The 25,128-nt window shown below is 47.5% G+C and overlaps 1 protein-coding gene across 3 annotated transcripts; it reads left to right on the top strand.

The window, feature by feature from the left end:
* The first annotated feature begins 12,237 nt into the window (after positions 1-12,237).
* Positions 12,238-24,866, top strand: LOC103899271 (carnosine N-methyltransferase 2). Of its 3 annotated transcripts, XM_009279710.2 has the most exons (8): positions 12,238-12,414; positions 14,745-14,806; positions 16,267-16,405; positions 18,090-18,142; positions 21,279-21,386; positions 21,495-21,625; positions 22,647-22,740; positions 23,771-24,866. In XM_009279710.2, exons 1-8 carry the CDS (start codon positions 12,389-12,391, stop codon positions 24,124-24,126), a joined length of 969 nt encoding a protein of 322 aa, XP_009277985.1. In that variant the 5' UTR covers positions 12,238-12,388; the 3' UTR covers positions 24,127-24,866. The 3 variants fall into 3 exon arrangements, with proteins under 3 accessions (XP_009277985.1, XP_009277991.1, XP_019327725.1); XM_009279716.2 differs by lacking the exon at positions 14,745-14,806; XM_019472180.1 differs by lacking the exon at positions 12,238-12,414 and having other exon boundaries at positions 13,092-14,806.
* Positions 24,867-25,128: the final 262 nt, after the last annotated feature.

Genomic DNA, 25,128 nt, shown 5'->3' with positions numbered 1-25,128 from the left:
CATAATGGTTACTTGGGAAGACAAACGCCATCACTCCAAATGTCCCCCTCTTCCTTCTTCTTCCCCCAGCTTTATATGCTGAGCATGACGTCACATGGTATGGAATGTCCCTTTGGCCAGTTTGGGTCAGCTGTCCTGGCTGTGCCCCCTCCCAGCTTCTTGTGCACCTCCAGCCTTCTCAGTCGGTAGAGCATGGGAAGCTGAAAAGTCCTTGGCTAGTGTAAGCATTACCTAGCAACAACTAAAACATCGGTGTGTTATCAACTTTGTTCTCATCCTAAATCCAAACCACAGCACTGTACCAGCTACTAGGAAGGAAATTAACTCTATCCCTGCCGAAACCAGGACACCTCTGAACTTGAGATGCGTTTCCCCTCTAGACTCTGACTTGAGGGGTGCATATGAAGGCATTGCAAATCCCAAAATGCAACATTAATGGCATTCAGGTCTGTATAGCTTATCACAAAACTGAAGGACAGTAGTAAAACAGCTCCCTCCTCTTATTTTCCCACCTGTAAGTGCTCATAGAGGTGTTTTGCAACCTTGCCATGATGGCAATAAGCCTTTATCTGAACAAATTGATCCTGAGATACTGGAGTTTGTACCTTGTTTTCTGCTGCCTTGCCTGCTGTTTCTATCCTGGCTCTGAGCAGGTACAAATAATGAATTAACTGCTGGATAAGCCCCGTGCTCCCCTGAGCAATTATTCTGGCTTCTGCCATAGCAGACGCAATTTGTCCTGCAATAACTACAATTTTCTGAGAAGTTAGTTCTGGTTCAGGCACTAATCATCCACATCTGTGCGGCGTGGTTATTTTTGGGGGGAGCCAGTTGTGAGTTAAGCTGTCAGACTGGCACGTGAAAAAGCACGTCTTCGGAGTGCCGCGGTCCTTTCGGGGATGCAGATACGCTCCCAGCTGTGTGTGGCATTAAGTCAATTAGCGGAGAGAGGGACGGTATAAAATATGCAACGATCTTGAGCACTTGGGTAGTGTGTTAGCAACCTTTGCTTCCCCATCTCTGGAAGATCAGCACTAATGACTTAACAAAAATTTAAATCTCAAACATGTAAAATTTGTTTGCAAAAGGTGCTGCAGGCTAGAAATGGAGGTGCTGGTTACAAAGGTTATTTCGTACACCCGCTAATTAATTCTGGGCAAGAAGTGTCATTAGGTACTGAGAAAGAAAATCATGCCAAACGGTGTGTTCGAGCAGCAGCTGGCACGCAGCGGGCAGGCACCTGTAAGCCTTACACACACCTATCCGCCAGTTGTAAAAGCAAATTACGGCCGTGGCTGGAAGACCCCAGCCCAGAGAAGCTGGCCGGCTCAAGGCTTTTCTCCCTGTGTTTTAGCTTCAGAGTGCTCGAACACAGTGTAAAACAGAGCAGGGTGAGACACAAGTTCCTTATTTTGCTGTTTGTCGGCAGCAAGACCAGGATTATGTACGTTAACGAGTGGGCTTTGCCCATTTTCCTGTTACAAAGAAATGAGTGGGATGAAATTTCCAAGTCCTAATAGTTGGAAGTGGCCCAAGAGGACAGCGAGGGTGCGGTGGCAGGGGAGAGCCCCAGGGGCCTGCCGAGCAGCTGAGAAGGGTTTTGGGGCTTGGAGGGTCTTCCAAGTAATTCCAAGCAATCTTCCAAGACAAAAAGTAATGAGATATGCCGAAGGGCTTTAAGATCACATGTAAAGGAAATGGTGACCCCCACACCGGTGTCCTGGTGAGCTGCTGCTGGTTGCTTTTGCTCCTGGGCAATACCCGGAATAGCGGCAGGGCGTGCTTTGTGTGCCTCTTCTGTTTCTGTTTGCTGGCCCACCTCGTCACGTTGATTAGCTGAATCTGGCCATTTCCCCTCCCTGTGAGTGGGGGCAGGCCCCTCCTCCCCCGAGGCTGACTGCAGGGACCCCTCCCCACGTACAGCACCAGCAGCTCTCCCCAAAACCTTTCTCTGCCTTTCCAGCCCGGTTTTGTTCCCAGCACCTCTCACCCCTGATACCTCCATCCAGTGCTAACAGTCCCTGCTCACTCCTGGCTGGTGACACTGCCAGCAGTTTCAGTAGGTCTTCTGCTAGACTTCTTTCCCCGGTGTGTTGTTACCATGAGCAGTATCAAAGGGAAAGGCATGAAAACCTCAACCCAGCTGGTCTTCAGAGCGTTCGACCCGCACAACGTCGGTGGGACCTCCGTGCACAGCCTGGGGATGCCCATGGTCCTCCTGGGCACGTACATCAGCTGGGGCTGTGGGCCTGGCTGGGGTGAAGGGCAGCCGGGGACGGGTGCTAAGTGACATTTGGCCACTGGTCTGGGGTAGAGCTGCCTCAAGCGTCCATGAAACGTCGCCTGCGCATGGGAGACAAAGTGTGCCCTGACCGGTAACGGCCTTCTGGGGGAAAAGAGGAGATAGTAGCTCTTTCGTATCTGCCCTCGGAGATGCTGGGTTATTGAGCGCACAGCAGTGGGAAGAGCTTCTCAGGGACTCCTACAGTGATGGGGATCGGCAGCAGGTATAGTAATCCCACCCTGCAGGTAAAATAATCCTACCCTTTTCCTGCCCTGGACTTGGCAAGAAACTCGGCAAATTGCCTTTTTGCTGGGTCTAGAGAGGTTTGTGAGTGTTTCTGCACCAGCTTTCTCGTTGTAACCAAGGTTTCCCTCTTTGCATAAGGTTTTGCTGAGTCGAAATTGCCTGGTGTGTTAAAACAAAGGAACTCTGTAAACAACGGTAACTAGCTGCATAATTGGTGCTAATCACCTGTGAAACCTCTGCCTCATCTCCAGAATACTACCAGTGTCTTGGGTACATGTACCCTCTATATAAACAACTTTCCCAGCATCACGCTGTTGTCCGAAATGCAAAGTCCACTGCTGAGAGGCTTTGGCAGTGAGATTTTACGGTCTTGTGCCCAATCTTTAAGCAGATGCAGAATCACAGACAGTTATAACCTGTTTACTCATTTTGAATATATTATTAAGTGTTTATTGGTACCAAAAGAGCATAATTAAATAGCATGCCAACTGCAGATGAACACTATATCGATGGTGGCTGGTGGTACGGGAGACGAGTGAATTTTATTAACATTGTCATTTCCAATCCCCAGCATCATTAAGGACTTGGACGTTTTTTATTACAGTTGCAGATCTACCTTAACATCACTAAAGCAATGATAGTGTGGAAAATTAGGTATAAACTGAAAAATAATTAAAGGCCTGGTGACAACTTGATAACACTGAATAATTAAAGTGTTGGTAACAATAAATCCTGAATTTTAATTTTCTCCCTATAGCTGATACCAGTAATTGAGATCAAAAGCAGCTTTACTGCTTTAGGAAAGCTCAGTCATGTATGTATTATTTAAGGAGGGGAAGGAAAAAAGATGAAAACCGTAGGTCTGGGTTAGGTCTGCTAACAGCTCGGGAATCATGTTAAATCCTGCAGGCGGGAAGGTGCCAGAGTCAAGCAAGCCGCTTCCCTCCAGCACTCTTTGAAGAGCACTAAACTGCAGGAGGTACCTTCAGCAGCCTTGGCAATGTTATTTATCTTTAGGATACTCTCCTTAGGCAATACATGAGTGGAAGTGATCAGGGGCATTCATTTTAAAGCACATGGCCACTACACGGGGGCAAACATGAGATCTGCAGCATGGGCTGTGCAAAGACGAACCCGATGGCGTGAGCCACAGAGCAAGAAGAGATGGCCAAGTTACACTGGAGCTGCTCCATTTGCTTTTTCTTTCCTAGGATTTTTGAAGCAGTTATGGTCTTGCCGCGTTGAGTTTGCTGAGATGTTTGGTGCTGGTCCTTTCGTGACTCCTCACACCTGCCCGGACTCAGTGATCTGACCCTTTCTGGGGTAAGTAGTTAAAATCTGGTGGGGGGAAAGGAAATGAGATTGTGTGGCCACATGGGAGAGCAAGGACAGAGGGAGGGAGCCGGGGCCATCAGGGCCTGTCATCACCTCGGTGGCCATGCAGGACTTACCTACAATAATAGTTACAGTTGCTGTAACGATGACTTGAAGAGCATCGTTGTCTGAAAGGATATTAAGTACCTTAGTGTTGCCCAGAGTTCGTGCTGCACGTTTTTACCTATGCAGGTACGTGGGGCTGCCTCCAGGGGTTGCTGGGGCTGACCATGCACCCCTCCATTGGCCAGGGTCACCCCACGAGGGTGGGACGGGGGTTTCAGGGGCGGCTCTGCTCTGCGCTGCGTTACGGGGCATCGACCCCAGCTGGATCCGGCCGGGGTGCGGGACTCCGTGAGGAGCCCAGCAGAAATTGTTCATAGCTGGAGGGAATGGCAGGGGTGCAAAGAGCTCCTAGAAGATCCTTTTATTATTGTGTATATTCAGGTAAAAATAAATAAGCTGTTGAGGTGTTACAATGGCACACAGCTTGCAAACTGGAAAACTTCCAGCATTTTGCAAGGTGATAGAAGGTTGCCTGTGCTTGATGTTTGCAGTAAAATAATCACTTTTTTGTCTTGAATACCCTGTATATCTTTCCACATGCACATACAAAATTTTAAAATTAACTCTACTTGCTCCCTATACTGAAACTAGTCATTACTGTACATTTTTTGTCTAATAAAACCATATGATAGTAATATTTTGACATAATTTCAAAGCCATGTTTAAATAACGTTGTTGGAGGCTATAAGCTGTATCATGACTCCAAAGAGCTGAAAAGCCGAGATCTCCCTCGCTGTCCTTTTCCCGTTGGCAGTGAGTGATTCGAGGGCAGCGCTAAAAGACTTGTGCGAGCGATGCCTTTCCATGGCAGCGCTTCTTCCCCTGCGTGCATATCATGTCATTGCATTCATCTGCGTGTGTTTATCGATCAGCTTTATTGAACTGAATTTGACAGTGAGCATGGTGCTGCTGCCTCATACGAGAGTGGGCACAGCTTAACGTGGGGTGAAGAGCGTTTTGGCTCTGGTTGCACGTTTAGGACTGGAAGCGAGTGCCTTATTGCCTCCATTATCTCATCCACTTCTGATCCCTTGTCGATTACCTTAATATCCTTTGTATCCCACCTGACCCCTCATTTGGAAAGTCTTTGAATCAGGTATTGGCTTTGCGATTCAGTCTTCACTTGGGATTGCAGCAAAAATCAAACTGTAAATAATAAACAGAAGTAGGAGGCGTTTCTGTAGGACTGGGGCACTAGGGGATGCTTGGGGAGAGACTACACACCCGGTACCCAGCTGCCTTCCCAAAGATTAGGAGATCTTGGGATGAAATAAAGCACAAATACCTCACAAAGCATGGACTCTGCTCCAAGGGACTGATAATCTCAGTGAGCAGAAGGAAGGGCTGTTGGGAGGGAGAGAAGAAAAGAAGAAAGATTCTGCTGAGGTCTTGCAGTAGACCAGCAGCTCCTCTACTGCACAGCCTCATATCTTCTCCAGCAAACCTATGTCCACATTTAATGAGTTTGTTGAATATTCCTGTAATTCAAGCAGTCTCTCCTAAGGACTGCTGCTGGAGCAGATGGGATGGGGGATGCACGGCTGCAGTGAGGGTGCAAGAGGCATCCAAAGCCATGCCCACATCGGGGCGAGGACATGCCAGCCCTGAGCATGCTGCAGCTGGTGTCACGGTCCTGTGGCAGGGCAGGACCCTGCAGGCACTCCCTGCTGCATTTTGGGGATACCTGCAGATGCCAGGGGGAGCTTGGCCCCAAGAGGACCAGCAGCAATTGGGGGTGGGGGCGCATCCTGCACACCATCCACTTTGGGTGACGGCTCTTGCCCCAGTGCAAAGCCAAGGGCAGGATGAAGGTGTATTTTCCAGGCAAGAGTTTTCACTGGGTTTGGCTCTGCTGCCTCTGCAAGAGCCGAGCAGCGCAACGGCAGATTGTAAAGGGACTCAGGGCGCTGTAACTCTATCAGTTTTGATCAATTTTTCAGTAGAGTTAGTAATACACCAGAGAGCGTGTCAATGTGCTTTATGGAGGTCTGCAAGTGCCTACCGTGGCTAATCCATAAAGCTCAAACAGTTTCCTGGAAAACAGACATTTTGTTGTCACCATGAGGAGACTACTAAGCAGTGGGGAAAAAAAAAAAAAATAGAAGAAAAAGAGACAGAGTCTGCAGTCCCTGCTCGAGCTGCTGGGAACACCACGGGCAGGAACCGTGGGCAGCACCTGAAGGACGGGCTCAAGGCAGCTGCCTGCAGTGTCCGACAGCCAGAGAGAGCAGGGAAACGGGCACCGCCGCCGTCCCAGTGCCCCTTCAGCCCTCACCCCTGCAACCCTTCCACTCCCTCGCCCAGCAAAAGCAACTGTGCTTCTGTTTATTTAAAATGAAACATAACAATCAATGTTTAGCAATTCATGGAGATGTAATTTAAAACACAAAACAGTCCCCCCGCCTCTGCCCCCAATCCTTAAAACATGGGTTGTTACGAACTGATAGCATTAGCTCCATGCTTTAAGCATATTGAGTGGGAAAGACATTTCATCACTAAAATATTTGAATGGTTCTCCCAGCTCTCTGAATTTATCACTACGATATAAGATTATTTTGCTTTCAGGGTATTTACCAAATCCTTTTTTCTCAGACTACCCAAGACACCCTGACTCCCTCTCCCCCTTCCCCACCAACCACTGAAAGCTTTCATGAAATTGCTTTTAAATGAACCCATTTTTGGACTTCTTTCAAAGCATCTTCTGTGTTTTGAACCCTAGAGTGCATTTTGGGTACCCCACCATACCCCAGAAACTGGGATTTTACTGTTAAAAATTAGCGAGGAGAGTGTTTTCACATTCACCTGACTCCAGGAGCTGGGAATTAATAAAAGCAACAAATATCCTGACACTTGAGATAAAATAGTAAGAGTGGGTGCTCACCGCGGAAGCGCAAGGTGAATGGAGGTCAGAGCTGAAAATCACTGTATAGCTGGAGCCCTCCTCACTCCTTACCCCCCCCAGCATTGCTTACGCATTGCATGGATTCCCGCAGCCCATATGTGCTCACGGTATACATCTATGGAGTGCCTCTGCCCTAGAGAGCAGGGCTGGTCCTGCCTACACCTCTGCCAAACCAATCTTTCTGATTTCATCTCTTATTCATAGGAGAAATACAGATTTCAAAGGAGGAGAAAAAAAATTGCCCAGAGATTTGACTATTGAGCCTGAGGAAAATCTCCTGGCTTTTTTCTACAGTAACTGTTCCAAAGTACGGACATTTTCAGAGATTACCGGTTTGCTGAATACCTTTTTTTTCCCCACTGTGTTCAATATAAAGTCCTTTTCCTCTATAAAAGAAGGCTAATCCACAAACTGAAAGCCAAATACTTCACCCTTCCCCGTGCCAAGTCTTGATGCAGAGAATAATATTCGGCAGGCAATAATCACATTGTAAACGTTGCCTAAGGCCTGGTTCGTACAGGATGAGAAGTCAGCGAGTGATAAGGTTCCAAACGACCTCTGTCAGCTCCTAAAAAGAAAAAGCAATGACAACAACAGCCCGTGTTAGGGGGAAAGGCCAGCTCAAGCACAACTAAATGGGGATCCAAGCGTAAGAGAAAGAGCAGAAAAGTGTCCTTGCATCACCATCTAGTGGCTTTTGGTAAAATAAATCTGTAGTCCCTTTCATTTGGACATTTTCTCCTCTACCCGTTACTGCTAAATGATAGACAAGCACGTTGCTAAACTTGCATCAGAAATGCTGGGCTGAGTCAAAGCTGCTCGATTTGGACGTATTTCTTCGGATTCAGTATTTTATAAATATTCCTCAGTAAGTTTTCAGGCTTTCAAAGTGGTTTTCTTCCTCTGCTCACTTTGTGGCCGGAGCCGCTGCAGCAGCCGAGAGCTGCTGGGCTCCAAAGGGACCGGCTGCCACGCTCCGGGGGACCAACGGGCATGTTTGCTGCCTGGTATAACTACCAGGGTTTGAGAGATGGCAGAACATAGAACATACAGTGAATGGAAAGGAAACGTTAACCCAGCTTTCAAAGACATGTTAATTTAGCTAAGGGTATTCTTTTTAAGAGCAGGACACGCCAGAAAAATTCACAGAAGATCAGCCAAAGCTTCAGTGAAAGGTGAGCATCCCCCATTGGACTTGTACCCGCTCTCCCACCATTTGCTCTCTCTGTTTACACAGAAAAGGGCGACTTGTCGTCTTATTTCCGTCAATGGCATAAAAAGAAGTATTCCATTTTTGTAACAGACTTTTGTCCGGCAGAGTGGCTTCTCTTGGGGTACTTTGGGTGCTCGGACTGTTCAGGCCTCTTCCCTTCGGCAGTGGTGCAGTGTCACGCATGCTGTAACGGCTGGGCTCAGCCTTGCTTTAAGAGCAGGTAAGTAAACAGAATTTCAATTCTGATCCGTCGTTTCAGGTGCAATTGAAATGTAATCGGTAACATTAATAATTCAATGCTATTTTTGTGTTATCTGCTCTCTGAGCTCTCTGTGGCCCTTATGGGAGCTCAGCACCCATGGGTGTCTGGGTCTGCCAGCAGTTTGCATCACCTTGCAACGTGCTGTGATTAATCCAAACTGCCCAGCTGTAACTCCTGCCCCTGCAGACTTACTTGCTCCCAGTTACGGGCTGGTTAGTGAGCCCCGCTGAAACACAGGAACATCGATTTAGCACACCAGCACTGCTGAGAAACCTTAACATAAAGCAAAGCTCCCACGGTGCTGAGCTCCCCCGGACACAACCCACTCCTCAGCCATCCCAGCCCTATGAGGGCTGTGGTGCTGCATGTGAGGGTCCCTTATCACAGCCTCGTTTCGTACCAAAAACTCCTGTCCTCCTTAGTCCATCCTCTTGAACCAGAAAAACTGCTCAAGGATCAGTCCCCACAGCCTTACTATTTGCACTGCTGACTTCGAGCTGGGGACAAAACCTCTTTCCCTGGCAATCCTCCACATTTCCGTACAGCGGCGTTTGCAAATGCCCTGATTTTGGAGCACTGTACCTGTCAGATGTGTTTAATCCTGCCGATGCTGTGCTCCCATCCAGCCAGGGAAAGTAAAATTCTGAGCGTATTTTCCTGGCTGAAGACTCGTGAGCTCTTGAGCGGCAAAAGCCACACTTTACCGTACCTGTCTTTGCTCTCAGAGATATTTTTTTTTTTGAACGCTTTATGGTCTATAGAGCAAAAGCTGGTCTTCACCTTCAATCAAAGAGCCTTTTCTGAAGGTGGTCACGCTGGCCTCTCCCTCTGCCCTTGCCTTAGCTCTATAATTACAACTACATGAGATATGACCTCTAGTAAAACAGTTTGAAAAGGGTGGTTTGAAAAGGTCTGGAAGAACTGCACCGGCAGCCAGGCTTTAATGAAAAGGCAGGAAGGGCTGTGTTAAAAAAAATAATTGATCTCCAGATCTAGGTGCTTCGTGGTTTTGGGAGGTTGAATCGAAACGCGGCTGGAGCGGCTGGGCCCAGCAGCAGCAAGTGCTGTTGCCCCGGGGGGGACGGGACAGGTTCTGCTTCTCCGATGTCATCTTTTTCAGTACTTATCAGAAGTCATATTCTTTTTCCTATAGGAAAAAAAACTGTATACACATATTAAAACAAATACTGTTGCTTGAACTCCAAGATCTACTGCTGCCCAGGAACTGTTAAATATTTAATAGGGTTAATGCAAAACAAAATTTCTTCCTTTAATGAGAAATCTTGTCTTTAACTATCAGGAAAATGGGTGCTACAAAATTACTGGTTATCTTCCTCTCTACCAGAACTTGCCTAATGCAGAATAACACGCTTGCACCAAATATTTCACTTTGTAGAATACAGAAACTGCCGGTTATACCTTAGAAGTTTTGTCTAGGAAATGGAAAATAACTATCTAATTGATTCATTAAAAAAAGAAATGCTGCTGCAGAAGAAAATAGCTCTGCTCACAAGAAAATCAAAGTTACATTACATGGACCTTAATCAGTTGTTCTAGGTGGAGCAGGGAGGTTTGCAAAACATGAACTAGTAACACTATGAAGAACCCTGTAAAAATGCCTAGGACCTTCCTGACATTCATCAGCCTAAATGCTGATCACTATTTAGAAGATAAATTCATTGGAATTTGATTTCCAAATACTCAGACTTCCCTGCCTGGAAGCGCAGATCCAAGGCTTGTTGTGGTGGGCTGATGGAGCCGGGGCATCGAGGGGGCTCGGCGCCACGGGCGATACCAGCCCTGGGCAGGCTCGCCCCTGGGAAAAGCAAATGACCTATTTCTGCAGGATCAGCCCCAAACTGACCACCGCAGCTGCAGCAGGTGGGGAAAAACACTGTTGCTTTGTTTTTCTCGCACTGCAGCCTGACTCTAGCTTTAGCCATCATCTCGCCTCGGAGATCAAAAAAACCCAAGTTGTACGAAAAACACAGTTTAGCGCGGATTTAGTCACGAGCTTGCTGGAACAACCTAGAGCACAGCTTGCAGAGGGTACATCCTCCAAAGCCACCCTGCCGCCAATTCCTGCTGGCGCAGGCAGCTGCCCACAATGTGCTGTTGTTTCCAGTGCAGAGGGAACAAAGGCTGTTGTTGTAGGCTAATGCCAGCTCAGTTGTGGCATGCGCCTACGTGGGCTGTTGGAGCCGAGGGGGGGGGGACACACAGGGGGGCAAGGGAGGGGTATCAGCCCCCAGTGGATGTACAAGGAGGTTTCCAAGGGCTGTGCAGCTCCTGGATGCTGGAGGTTTCTCTACAGCTCCGGTTGCTCCGGGGAGGTACGGCTTTCTGCCGCGGCCCGTGGGATGCCGATCCCTGTTGGTGGCATGGCGGGGTGGAGGGGTGCCTGGGCCAGAGCGGGCTGTGTGGCTTAGCTGGGACAAGGTGGAGGTGGCTGGGGGACACGAGGGAGCTGCGGCTGCAGCGTGTGGGGCTTGGCTGAGAAACACAATCTGCTGTCCGCTGGTGCACTGTTGGTGTCTGGGGGCTGGTGTCTCTGCTGGAAATATTTAGGGATGGAAATGGCTGATATAAAATCACCACCCGAGCGGTCAAGCAGCACCAGGAGCCAAATCTGCATTTTAGAGCTTCTGGTCTTTCCTCACTTTGATTTGAATATTTTGGCTAAGAGCAGCGATGTGGCCGTGTCTAGCTTAACATGTTGCTGCGGACCCGCCTTGGGGTGGAGATAACTTAAATCCATTTGGAAGCCGAATCTAGTATAAACCAAGACAGGTCACTTGGTGGTGAAGCATCCTCACCTGAGAGCGTGATCCCTGGCCTAGGTGAGCCGTGCGGGGCAGGTGGTGTTTTGGGAGAGGGATCTCAGCAAGGGAGGAGGTTTTATTTGTCATCTGCTAAATCTGTTCTGCCCATTGCCTTCAGGGAAAGGGAGTGGAGAGGATCCTACCGCTGTGCTTTCCACCACCAGACCTCACTTGGAAATATAAAGTCTCTAAATCCTTTCTTTTTTACATTTGTGTTATTAGATTTTAGTCAAAAGGAACATCAGTCTTGTGGATGCTGGTAGGAGAAAAGGCTGAACCCGGGTGCAGGGAGCACCCAGGATTTTCTGTATTTGTAATAGCGACCACTGCACCACCAGCCATGCCGTCCCATCCTGGGTGACCTCCAGCCACCTCTGGCTCGGACAGCTCTCCCCCAAAAATGTTTCCTTGCTGTCTAATTCCTGTGGTTTAGCAAGCAAAGCAGGAGCAGGCTGGGCTCGCTGCCCCCCGCCCCGGCTGCCCGTCCCCCCTAGCCCCTTCACGGGGCAGGGACAGGGGGGTGCCAGGCTGCCCGCAGGGCTGCAGTGCCCACTGGTGGGTCCTGCCATTATGCCCCATTTCCGCTGAATCAGAGATGGAAAAATCACTTGCTCAGGTCTCTGGGCAGCCAGCGAGCCCCTCTTCTCTCCGGAGAAAGCAGGGATCTCCCAGCGCATCCCCAACATGTCCGTTCATCAGGCAGCAGCATGGCAAGGATGCGGGAAAGCACCTCCTCCCACCTGGGGCAGCGAGCACAAAGGAGAGGCAGGGTTCAAAGCAAATTAAAAAGCAAATGGAAATGGCCCCTGGGTCTGCCTGGCACCAGCTGACACCCCTCAGCCATTTCCACTCAGGTTTTAAAGATTTTGAAGTCTGAATCTGTCCCTTTTTTTTTTGTCCCCCCCTTGAAAACAGCGCAGCTCCTGCCTGATGAGCTCAGCCCTGCAGACGTCAGGCCTTGCGCATCGCCTGCCCCGGCCCCTCGCTCCTTCCCCGCCGGGCTCGGGTTTCCCCTTCTCGCTCCGGTGACGCTGCCTGTCCCGACAGGTGCCGGCAGAGCTGCAGCCGCACGCCGGGATCACCGCCACCGTCACGGTGGGTTGAGCGGCCGGCGCGGGGCGGGGCGGCAGGTGGACATGCTATCGTAGGGGCCAGGCACCCAGCTAACCCCCAGCCCCGTGCCCAGCCGCCGTGCCCCGGCACGGCACCCGCCCTGACCATGGATCCGGTCCCAGAGATGAAGAGGTACGTGGGTTTTGGAAAGGAGCGAGGGTGCGTGTTTCCCCACCGTCCGGCTGGGTGGCAGAGCCAGCCCCTGCTGTCCCTGGGTCACGGGTGGACGTGTGTAAGGTGGGAGTAACAGCAGATGTGCCCATGTCCTGGGAGGGATGGGGGCTAAACTAGCCTTGTGAGGAGACCTTTAGCCCCTTAGCAGCCCAAGTTTAGGTGTGATGAAATTATGAGTTATGAAGATGTTCTTGCAATTTGTGTTGCTAGAAACCTCTTGAATTTAATGACTTTTTCAACTTAAAGGTGCCGTGTCACTTAAAGCGACCCTGTGAATTCCTTCTGTGCCCTGCACCTGCAGTCCATAATGCAACCTGCTCGGTTCACGGAAGGGAAGAGGTTTAGCCTTGCTAACGGCGAGCTCTGACTTAGTCAGGAGCCGCGGCAGGACGAGCCGTGCCCATGAGCATCCCACTCGCTGGCAGTCACTGCTTCGGTCCTGCTGTTGGGTATCGGGGTCCTGGGATGGGCAGCACCAGCCCAATCAATTTTCAGATCCAGCCTAGAATTTAAGCCAGGTTTTAGAGGAAGTTCATTTGTTCCCAGCAATAATTAAGTCTGTTTCACCTTCCCAGCAACAAACATTAATCAATCTTAGAAACCCTGCTTGGGGAGAAATGGCAAAAGTCTCGGTAGAAGTTAACTTGGCATCATCCGTCCTGGTGAATACTTGTGCTGCAGTCTGTCCAGATCACCTGGCAGGTCTCCTGGGATGGCTGGAAACATTTGACCGGTCAGAAATGGAGTTCATGTGCCTGGACCCCGAGAGCTGTTCCTCTCTACGCAGGAGAAGCCACGCTACCCCTTGGCATTGTAGTGGGAGATTTATTCTGAAAACCATCTTGCTCGGTTCAGCCAGCTGAGAGGACAAACTAGTCCCCTGTTTTGACAGGCAGAGATAAAAGAGGTCAGAGGGTTGAGTGGAAACTGGAGGGACTGGCCTGCAGCCAAACTGGAGCTTACGGAGGGGACTGAGTTCAGGCTTGTTGCTGCTGAACTTCTGTGTGTTCTTTTCTGGGAGGGCGATGAGGTCAAGGTGGTGGAACCAAGACCTTTAACGTACCTCTTGGGAGCCAGGTATGTGATTTTGCCAGTGAACTCAGATGAAATCAACTGTTCCTGCGGGACTCTGGCATTGCCCCAGCGTCTCCGAGACTTCTGGTTCACCTTAGTCTTTTCTTGCCTTCATCAACCAAAGCAGTGTGCTATGTGCACATGTGGCCACTTCCTTGCTACCTGCTAGCACAGTCATTACATATTGTATCTCAAAGCCCTACTACAAGACTCCCTTTTTTCTTTTCCACCTCCTGGCTTGTTTCTTATTCATGCAGGAGTTTTCTCCCTGGCAGAGGGGACTCGAGGGCTGCTTACTGCTTTTGCAGACTGCTTGTCATGAAGCATTTTCTAATGGCAAAGCTTTGGGAGCAGCAACGTGTCTAAACTCAGGTTATACAGGAATATCACCCCTAAGTCTTGCTGTGCATCTCGATATTGAAATGTGGTTACCCAGAAGATGACTTTTCCCCTTTGCATAGATAGCCTCATCCCAACACTTTCTTTGCAGAAGCGAGGTCCTTGCTCCAATTTAATTTCATCCCTTCCTTTTGCTAGTGGCACCTCATGCATATTCCATAGATGAAGCACGTTGTCAAAGGAAAATGAAGATGTGACTTCATTGCTGGAAATCTTCACAAAAACCCCCAAGCTAAGAATGAAAACATATGACTGAATGAAAACAGGTTATGGTCAAATGAACGCATTGACTTTTGCCCTTGGAGTCCTGTGCCTTCTACAAGTTACCCAATGTAATATTTGCAGCCAGGAAAAACTGAACTTAAAGAAAAAGCAAAGCAAAAAGGTCCCAGAAACATTGGGCCGAGCAGATCTTTTAGCACTTCAGATGCTGGAGCTCACTATAGCCTTTTCCTAATTTCACTGCTTTCTTCTACTCCATGATTAAAGGTTTCACAGAGTGTGTAATATCGACTAGTCTAATGCCTTCCACAATATTGACTGGTTAACGATTCTTCAGAGGGAGGAAAAGCTTCCACAACACATCTCAGACAAGCACTGGTGCAGGTGGCCAGTCCATTGCTGATACTTACGGGTGATCAGCTAACCAAGAAGTTTTGACTTTCTTTAGTGTAGTAAAAGAGAACAAATAGCATTGATTATCAGGCGAGGAAAAGTTGTCCTGGAGCGTCTTCCTCTTGTTCTGCATTTGCAATGCAGCTTCAAGAAAGCGTACAGGTTCTTCAAATAACTGAAGTGCTATACTTTCCTTACAGGAATAGGTTCCCCAGCATGAACTTTGAAGCAGAGATTCTGACAGCTCCACACGATAATTCAGGTATTTGGGAGAAAAAAAAAAAAAGGAGATTAAAGTAAAATGCCCACTCAGCTTGCTAACACTACAAACATGTTTTATTTCTTTCGGAGTTAGAGATTGTTTGAAAAAAAAAAGAGACAGGATGCTAAACTGACTGCAATTCAGGTGATTTCAGGTTTATGTTAGGGTATAGTTCAAAGTGTTGAGGATAGATGGTGATACCTTTACCTCCAATAGGGCTGGACATAGGGTCTCCATACGTACCTACCAGAAACACAGCTGCCAATGACGTGTGGTTTTGGAAACAGCACAGGCATTCAATTTAAGACTGCACAGTCCTGTACGAGACATACCTAGTTTTCTTACTAGTGGCAACTAAATGCAAATGATAAATAAGCAGTTCCTTGAAAGGCAAAAATGAGGATGAAGATGTTTTGCTGAGTCCTGTCCTTCATCCTCATTTCGCTTAGGAGGAAAAGCTGATTTTTTTCCTATTGAATGCTACCTTTCCAATGCTGATCTCACATGTTGAGGCTGGCACTATGACTGCCTTCCTACTGCAGCCCCCTGTCTGAGATAGACCCCAGAACCAGTACTTAGCTGCATGGCATCTTCTTGTGAGCCTCAAGTCTTAGCATTGCTCCTCAGGCCCAAGCAGCTGGCCAGAGCTTGTGCCCTGGCAGCAGCGCTGTCATTAGGAAGAGACAGCAGGAAAGTGAGTTTTTGCAATAATTGCTTGCAAACCCTTGAGTGGCCCTGGGTGTTGGTTCAGAGCTAGAAGTCTTGGTCTCAGCCACCCACATTTGAGCATGAGCCTGTTCAGATGAAATGCTTTTGCTATCAGTTGCCCTCCTGGCCACGAGCTGCAGTTCCCAGCAGGGAATCCACCTCTCCAGTAGTGCATTGCAGCCCCATGCTGGCAAGAGTCAGAAATGAAGTGCATGGGGTTGTCTATTTTTGCTTCAGCTGCAGGTGGCAGTTTTTGTGTTGTATCACCCCTAATAGCCCATGTGCCAACAGCTGGCGATTTCAGTTACACCGTCCAGCATGTGTGAGAGCGACGGCCCCTCCAGGTTTGGACCTGCTGTGCAATTCCCTTCACCTTCTTGCCTTGAGCCTTCCAGAAAAACACTCCAGTTACCTCCCTTTCTGCAAACCGAGTACGCCATATCTATCTAAGCATCTTCAGGAAATTATGGGGATATTTTCCTCAGGGAGACCTGTAATAACGAGGCACTTAACAAATATGCTGATGTCAAAGGGCATCTAAGAATAATTTTCAAACCCTGAGTGTGAACAGGTTGGAAAGTGTTCGCATGAGCCCACCTGCTTGGACGGCTCCTGGGCCATGCGTTCTCCCTACCGTCTTCCTGACTCTCTGGCTTCTGTTGGGTTGGGTTGGGTTTCCTCCATGAGGTAAGTGCTTTGATCCTTCACTTGCCTTGAAGCTGCTAACACACAATGTATATTTATTTCTCAAGAGCTATATGTGATCCCTTCCATGAGAAGTCTCACGGCCGAGGAGTATGTAGAAGCCTTTAAGTCATTTTTGGATCATTCAACAGAGCACCAGTGCATGGACGAGTTCAACAAGGAAGAAATGCCCAACATCATGGCTGGGTAAGGAGCGCTTCCACCGAAGTGGGAAAGCCATCTGTTATCTTGGGAGGGCAGCTTGCATACAAGGGTCAGCAAACGTGTTTAAGGATTTTCTGGGGCATGAATTAACTTTTAATGCTTTTTGATTTTAAGTCCCTTAATAGCGGTCTTTAGGATATTCTGTTTAATGACTCCAGAATACATGCTATTTCAATTAATACACTGTGCTGCCTCTCAGCTTATGTTAAGGAAAGAATCAAGACCTCATTTTCATGTCCATCTCTTTTCATTAGCTGACTTTCCAAGGATTAAAGTATTTTTTGTTGTTTGTTTTTTTCAAAAGAAATCTCTCTTGTGCTCTCTCCCTGCTTTTGGGACTTCATCACGCATCAGTCCAAACAGAAACACATCTCTAATTCTCTTCTAGTGACTAATTCTTGATTTTCTCAGTCCCCTAAGACCTCCTTATTTCTATCCTAAGTCGATTTGCATTGCTTAAGTACCAAATGATAATCAGTTTTGTGAAGTATTGATGTAATATACTAAGCCTGGATGACTGCAGATAAGTTTTAGAGCAGCCTAGATCCAAACCACAAGAAAGATCTTTCAAGTTTGGGTAATTTTTGGATGTTATGGAAACTGCTTTCTCTATTGAGAAAAAAATTTAGGCAGGCAAATTTTTATTCTCCAGATCAGATATATATAAAAAATTAGCAATAAAATAATAATTAAAAAATATTTTGTATTGGGAAATTTTAATTGAAATATTTACTTATGTGAATTTGAAATGATGCAAAACATTGTGGCTTCTTATGATGCTGATTGTGGGTCTGTCAAAGGGTCTTGACCCTCATTAGGGCTAAGGCTCCTTGACTAGCTCACACCCTGCAGGATTTACTACCCTCTCCCCTCTTGTTGAATCATTGCTGTGGTGTCTCCTGAGATTGTGTATGGGAAAATCAATCCCTCTGCACAGTCCATGCCCGAGAGCAGAATAAGGCCATAAAGCATGTCACAGCAGCGAGGTGCCTCGAGCCCGGGCTCCTCATCCTTGAGCCAGGCTGTTATTAAATATTCTGCTAGGAACCACAAGGTTGGGTGGGGTTTTTTTGATCTTCTCAGAAGTAATTTTTCTAAGGTAAAAATTACTGAAGATTTTGACCTTTCCTCCCAATTTCAAACCAAGACGAATATTGAAAAGAGAGGATTTCCAGTCATCTGGATAGCCTGGTTTTTTTTTTTTCCTGGGCATTTATATCCAATATTGGAAAACCAAACTTGTCCTCTGAGGGTGCAGAGGTTTTGCCCCATCTCACCTTGTCCCTGCAGTCCCGGCTGGGGAGCGGTGCCCATCCCAGCCAGGCACAGCCCCGCTACCCCTGAAGAAAACCCTTCGCCCTGGGGTTCCCTGAGGCCTTTTTACATGGTGCCAGCCACAGCTTGAAGAAAACTCTCTGGCAGAGGAAGAGAAACACTATATCCTGCTGCCTACTGTACTGTGAAATATGAGCTTGCTAATACAGGGCTGGCTCCCGCCACGCAGTTGGTTATAGCTGGGCTCCAAAGGGATGCTCAAATTTCTATCCCAATTCACGTGGCAAAACTCAGTTAAATTTCCGGGCCAATGTGGCATCCAAGATACTGGAATTAAAACATGAAGTTGTGTGACGTAGTGTGGTGGAGTAATGTCTACTTATCGTTTCAGTCTCGGCAATGGAAAATCAACTATAAATGTTCTGGGAGTTGGAAGTGGCACAGGTAAGGAGCTTAGCAGCACCACTGATACTGGGGGTCAGGGGGTCCCTGTGGGTAGCAGAAAGTGATACTGAAATTTTGAGCAATGGGGGTAACTACTCAGGCGTTAATAACGGTATTTCTCAGTGAAGCAGAGAACAGCAAACAGGGCGTGGAGCCGGGACGAGAGCAATGCTCTCTCTTCCTTCCCCATCTCCCTTATAAAACGCTGCTGCTCAAATTTGTCCAAGAAGTGAGATGAGTGTGATTATTTTAGTTTAGTCTCTGCCTCTTGATGACTCTCACCTGACTTTATATGTCTCAAAGCAAGGAGTCCTGCTCCGGGTTAGGTATGAGAGCATCTTCAAGCCTTGTCGGGGAGAATTAGAGACATCTGAGAGGTTCGTTCCACCCAAAGTCCTGTCTTAGAATATCCCACCTGAAGGGATCTCTCATTTTGCTTTGCTTTTAGGGATCCCAGAGGCCAAAGCTGGGCAATGCTCTGCTCCAGGTGGTGCAAAACCAGCTGGCCACAACCATTAACAGGGGGCCTCATCAGCTTTTTCAAGACGTGTTTCTTTGTTACTACTGTGTTTTTATCCGGTGATAAGTAGGGTTTAACAACTAATGGTATTTCCCTCCAGACAGAAACCCATCTTTTGGAAAAAAAGTTTTAAAGCTGTTCTAAATGCATTTGTGTTTAAAAAAAAAAAAAAGCGGTGAAACATCCAGCTTTGCTCCTAGGGAAACTGGAAGAAAATAAAAAGTAGAGAAAAGAAGTGGCAGTTTGATTTGTCAGAGTTTGCTTTTGCTTTTAAAAGTATTTTCAGCTGAATTTTAAGTGTTAGTACTTTCAAATGAAAGTATTTTTCTCACTTTTTTTTGCTTGTTTTCCTGAGTAAGAGGAAAATAGCATTGAATTGTTTTCCCCAGTTGGGAATATGTTGGAGCATATGAGAAAGCAAGCAGGAAGAAATCATTCAGTTCTCAATTACACTCCATTTTCATTAAGTAATATAAAACCAAAATTCTGACTCCAAGAAAACACAAGGGAAAAATGAACTTTTTGCACTGTCCTCATTTTTTCTTATTTCCTCTTCAGAAGACGTTTTAATGGAAAAATAGGTTTCCTGGGTAGCTGCCCCTCCCAGACTTGCACTCCCTCAGCTTGCTCATGGCTGTAAGAGCTGAACTTCTGCAGCCGGGCAGAGGAGTGAGCTGGGATGGCATTGAGCAAAAGGTTAGATCTGATCCCTGACCTTTCCAGGCTTGGACTCTGATTTCACAGAGCCCCCGGAATTAGTTTAGTTGACAAAAATATTAATGGGGATTAGTGACCGACTCCACATCCTAAAAGACTGCTGGTCGGTCCAGATCACATTTTCTCATTCACCCCATGTTTTCCCATGGCGGGTTTAACTATCTCGGCTGTAACCTCCCAGTTAGTGCCAGCGCGGGCTGCGGTTTGCAGAGGGCTTTCACTCCTGTTTCAGCCTCGCTGAAATATTCAGTTAATGCTGAAGGGTTGTTGCCGGCAGGGCAAGCTGGAGCAGAGAAATTCCTGCTCTGAAGCATTGTATTTTACCGCTTGTTTTTGCAGGCACCCCAGTTGAGGACGTTATTACCTGCTCTTGCAAAGACTGGGTTTGGACGTTTTACAGAGATGGAGTAAAAAAAACCTCAAACAACTTATAAAATACCCATTTGCTGTTGATATACCCATTTGCCACCATCAGTGGCTCCAGGGCACGGGAGCAGCGATGCTCTGCCTCCTGCCTGCCCTGAGCCTGCCGGGAGCCCACATCAACACCTCTAATTGCTGGTGTTTCCCACCCCAAGGCACCTACTAACTGGCATTTAGGACTGTAAAGTGATTCAGCTGCTTGCCATAGGGCAAGCAACCTTGGGCAACCTTGGCAACCTTGATTGCCAGTGTCAACAATATTGGTCCACGCACCCACCTTCAACGGAGGGAGCCACAGCCTCTTTCCTTCTGCCTTTGTCCAGCCCTGCACCGCTGCCACTGCATTCCTCAGGGGTCTTGAGTATTTTTTCTCCAATTTCAAAAGACTCGTCCTTCTTTGAATGTCCCTGTAGTGCTGGAATGGCTGATATTTTCCTCCTTGAATTCTATTTACTGCAACACCTGCCAAAGATGACGACTTTTCTCATAGATGGCACATCAGCTGAAAGCCTAGGGAAGATGCAGTATCTCATATCAAGCCCTCTCTGTGTGACATTTGCAAGGGCAGGACTATTTTTAGGGCCCGCCATCAGCTACAGATAGGATTCTTGCAAAGGTTCACTCAAGGTTGTTGCCTCTACTGTTTATTTCCATAGTCCCAGATGAACCAGGTGGACTTTGTACACTTAGGGTATCGTGGCCCTTCTGAAAGAAACAAGGGTGACTGACCTGCATCACCTTGAAAGAGGCTGGGAACTTCCTAGCACAGAAGGACAGACTGCTGCTTGCTCCTCCAGAGCTCAGACAACAACAGAGGAGCACCAATAGCTAAATTTGCAGGGCACCTACACGCCAATATATGACTCTCCATTTGCAACTCCAAGACAACAACTAGTTAGTAGATGCCCAGAGCTGAGACCACGTGGTCGGGCCCCAAAGAGGGAAGACCCAGGGTACTGCATGTCAATGGGTCTTTCCTCTTGCCATGCAGTTCCCCAGGTCTCCAAGCCATGTCACACCAGCGGCAGAGCAACCATCACCTCCCCAGGGCAGTGCCAAAGGCATGGACCACCCCGTGCCACACTGAAATTGCACACCTGTGCTGACTCCCTCCATGCCCCCATTCAAACTTTACATTTTTGTTGAAAACTAATGCTTCCCGGTTGTTTTATTAAACATTGATCTTTGACTATTTTGACCTGTCTGTCCCATGACCCAGAGTATTGCCAATAGCAGGTTTCTGTGCTGTTGCTGATCTCTTCCTTGTTCTTAGCCTTATCTGTAACTATATGTTCCCTCAAGCAGTAAGATATCGCGGTAAGACTATGGGTTAGATGCCACCATGCAAGCTGCAAGGTAGAAAGTGCCTCAATTCTGCTTGGGGGATTTCCCGGCAGCAAGGGTGGCAAGTGCACCGGCATCCTTTCATCTCATTTACGTACTTTTTAAAGTAATGAATTTGTGTTTATTGACTAGGCGAGCAGGATTTGAAAATGATCAGGATACTGCAGGCTGCACACCCAGGGGTCTTTATTGACAACGAAATCATAGAGCCCAACCCACAGCACGTGGCAGCTTACAAAGGTAAGGCTATACCTGCTGCCTGGGGTATAGAGAGGACTGTCGATTTGAATGATAAGTTTTTCTGCTGTTTTGTGAAATTCATGTTTTTCTTCTGCTTTTTTAAAACAGAGCTGGTGAATCAAGCTCCAGACCTGCAGAATGTCTCTTTTATTTGGCACCAGCTCACTTCCTTGGAATATGAACAACAGGTGAAAGAGAAAGGTGCACATAAGAAATTCGACTTCATCCATATGATCCAGGTAATGGAATATTGCTTTCATTAGCTTTAACTACTCCCTTAATTTCTGCTGTATGCCTCAAGTTAGGGAGAGCAGAGCTGAGCACAGTTCTCCCGTGAGCAACTACTTCTGCAGCAGCTCTACAAACACCAAACCTCATTCCCTGTCCACCTTGGTTTTGGTCCCTGGTTTGTACTGGTTTAACTGTGTATGGTGGGTAATAAAACAGGAGGAGTCTCAGACCATCACGCATCACACGGAAGCCAACAATTATGCTTTGCTGCTGCAAAAAGCTAGAATTTTTTTGCTTAATCAGAGCAGTTTGGATGTCACTGAGGGAAAGGTTAGTGAACGAACACCTGTGTCAGGTTTTGGGTCAGAAATTATTCTGCTGTTTCTCTGATACTGATGACACTGATGTTGTATGTACCAATTATATTTTGGGAAAAATCTGTTATTGTCTCGCTTTAGTGGTTTTATTTAATTTTTCTTTTATTTCATTTTGTTTTCATTTAATAAGAGCTGATTTCACACCTGAAAAGTGTTTCAGAGTTTTGGTGGGTGGGTCAAGGGCTAAGTTACAAGCCCTGAGGGCAGCCTTTGAAATGAGCCCTGCTTTGTCCCAGTGCAAATTCCTTGATCTCTGGAAGAGATCCAACCTGCCCATGGCCCAGACACGGCCAAGAAATGCCCCTGGTGATAAGGACCAGCCACAGAAACCAGGGGACAGCCTCTGCACATAAATTCCAACCACAAAACTGCACTGGGCTTGAAGGGCAGCGATGAGGAGGTCAGCGTCCCGCTGGTGGCCGAGGCTGAGCAGAGGGTCCCCAGGTCTGACCCCAGGCTGTTGGTGCCGGTGGAGAGCTGGTGATGCTCAGTCCTGTGGGGCATCCCTAAACGTGCGTGCTGAGTTAGGACAGGCTGGGAAGCAACTGGGAAGTAATTTAAAACAGCTCTATAGAGAAAGGGTTTAAGACTTTGAAGGGCCATTGCACTGTGGAGGAGGAGTAACGGCTGTGTGTAACTCTGTCACTTCTAGATGCTGTACCGTGTGGAGGATATTCCCAATACTATCAAGTTTTTCCACAGCTGCCTCGACCATCATGGTAAACTCTTGATCATAATTTTATCAGGTAAGAGGGGCCTTTTATTTTTTGTTTCTTTGCTGGTGTTTTGAAGAGCTTTGAAGTATGAGAACCACAAATATTCATCTCGGGATTTTAGTAGTGCTTATTAATTAAATAAAGCAAACGCCGTATTTCATAGGGAACAAGCGATCTTGGGCTTAGCCTCTTGGACCTCAATGTCTGATGGGACTGCATAGGCATAGCCTTCGTGCTCTTGCTTCCCTACTTATGAAGTAGTTGAATTGCTCTCTAACTCGCAGAGACCTTCTGCTGTGAAATTACTGGCTAGAGAGAAGTGTGGCTATTAATGAATGAGGGTCAATCCCTCTTCATGGTGAAATGAGCACTGTACAACCTGAGCTCTGGGAGTACCCATCTTTGGGGTGCTTTCCTCCACACAGCGATGGCCCAGACCCCAGCAGGACAACAGGAGCTGCCAAGAGGAAAAAGAGGCACTTACAACATCATGGCACTGATTAAAAAAATTGAGTGTTTTTTTTCCAGTGTGCCATTCACAGATCCCCAGCTTGTGGTGCAGTGGATAAAGCACACTTCCCCACGTTTGCCATTAAAACTCCCTTTAGCATTGCTGGTAGGCTGTTTCCCTTGCTAGCTGGGACTGGCTTTTCAGGTATGTGTTCTTTGATGTATACTTAAAATGGAGGTTCAAGGTATAAAAACATCTGCACTATTCTATCAAAGGGGCAGTTAATAGGTAGCATGCATGTGCAGACTCAGTGCACTGATATATCTGTGTGTACTCCTCCCGGAAAAATCCAGTGCCAGAGACCATCTCCTCAGAGTTTCTTTTAAACAGGAGAGTTTTGGAAGGAGGGCTAATGGAGATCACAGTTTTACTCCTCTCCAGGCACAGACATTTATAAGTGGACTCAAGTAAGGGGAAACCTCTTCTAACTGCTCCTGGCAAAGTCTGTGCCAGCAGCGAGGTATCATTTCAAACTCATTTAGTAGTTGCATTAGCTGATGTTTGACTGCCTTGGCTTTGCAAAAATAACCTTCCCTCCTGCTCTGGCAGACAGTAGCGGATGGGCCAGCTTATGGAAAAAGTACAGACACTGCTTGCCTTCCACCGACAGCGGCCACTACATCACCTCCAACGGCATCACAGATGTTTTGAAGAGACTGGGTGTTGAATACCGCGTTTATGAGTTCCCATCGGGCTGGGATATCACCGAGTGCTTTATCGAGGGGGACCCGGTTGGAGCCCGCATGATGGATTTCATGACGGGGACAAAAAACTTCCTGGGCACGGCCCCCCCGGGGCTGCGGCAGCGGCTGCAGGAGGCTCTCTGCCAGCCCGAGTGCAGCAGCAAAGAGGATGGGAGGATCATCTTCAGAAACACCTTGAGTATGATTGTGGTTGAATCCTAGAGTCCGGACCAACTGCAGAAGACAAGTTAGGGTGGGTATAGGGGCGATGCGGTTGCAGAAGGGCATAGCATAGAAAGAAGGCAACTCGCAGGCAAGAAGGCAAGAAAGTGGGGCTCATCCGCAGCCTCCCGTTCCCAGCCAGGGTCAGCGGACACTGCAACACTGGGGGTGAGCTCTTTGTCCCACTGACGTCAATGGAGCCTGACTATTTAGTCCAGCCCTAGGAGAATGTTTTCCAGAAAGGAAAGAGCTCCATCTCACTAAAAGCCTACATGGACTTTTTTTTTTAATGGTATGCATCCTGTCTGTGCTTTTGACGCTGGAATTTCCACTTTTCTATGTAGCCAGCATGTTTACATACCTAAAGATGTGTCTATATGACCAGGTGCTCCCGGCTGCAGCCCCTGTGCTGGCTGCGTACAGACCCACTGCTTCCAGCTGCCCCAGGGAAAAAACAGCAAGGTGTCCCTGCTGCTTTGCACCCAAGTAGTGCGCCTCACTGCACCCAGACCTGAGCTGTAAGTTGCTCTGCACTAGGCTATTTCACATGGTTTTATCAGCATAGGTATTCACTGCCCCAAGCATCTCAGCATCTCGCAATATAGACATGTCTTAAAAATTTATCAACCTTTTTGTTTGGAGGATTTTTTGGATCCCAGGATGATACTTGCCCTGTGCTCTTTCAGGCAGATACTAATTTTGTTACTTTCTTACTACTGTTTTTCTCTATATAAAATAAAAGCAATCTTAAACCAAAAAAGTCACATCTTGTTCTGTACGTGTGGGCTTCAGAAAATGAAGAGCAAAGAGGTTAGGTAGTTAAAAATAAAAAAAAAATGCAAAATCCAGTTTTATGGAAGCATAAAGTTTCTTGTAAGTGAGAAAGACGAGCCTGAGGCCATGGAAGAGCTGGGCATGAGATGCAACTCGTCCTTGTGCCACAGCCTTTGGAGGCATCTTGGCTCACTCGAAGCAGCATTGCTGCAGCACAGCAAAACAGCA

The sequence above is a fragment of the Aptenodytes forsteri genome, unplaced genomic scaffold (genome assembly GCF_000699145.1).
Source record: "Aptenodytes forsteri isolate BGI_AS27 unplaced genomic scaffold, ASM69914v1 Scaffold11, whole genome shotgun sequence".
Lineage (NCBI taxonomy): Eukaryota > Metazoa > Chordata > Aves > Sphenisciformes > Spheniscidae > Aptenodytes > Aptenodytes forsteri.
The sequence above is the reverse complement of the archived record's forward strand: the minus strand, read 5'-3'. Positions and strand labels throughout refer to the sequence as shown.

Bases quoted from the DNA above. Each gene is read 5' to 3' on its own strand.
- LOC103899271 (XM_019472180.1), top strand. From the start codon at position 14,683: ATGCAGCTTCAAGAAAGCGTACAGGTTCTTCAAATAACTGAAGTGCTA. The intron at 14,807-16,266 runs GTATTTGGGAGA...TTATTTCTCAAG, and splicing joins AGCTCCACACGATAATTCAG to AGCTATATGTGATCCCTTCC. The intron at 21,626-22,646 runs GTAATGGAATAT...TGTCACTTCTAG, and splicing joins ACTTCATCCATATGATCCAG to ATGCTGTACCGTGTGGAGGA.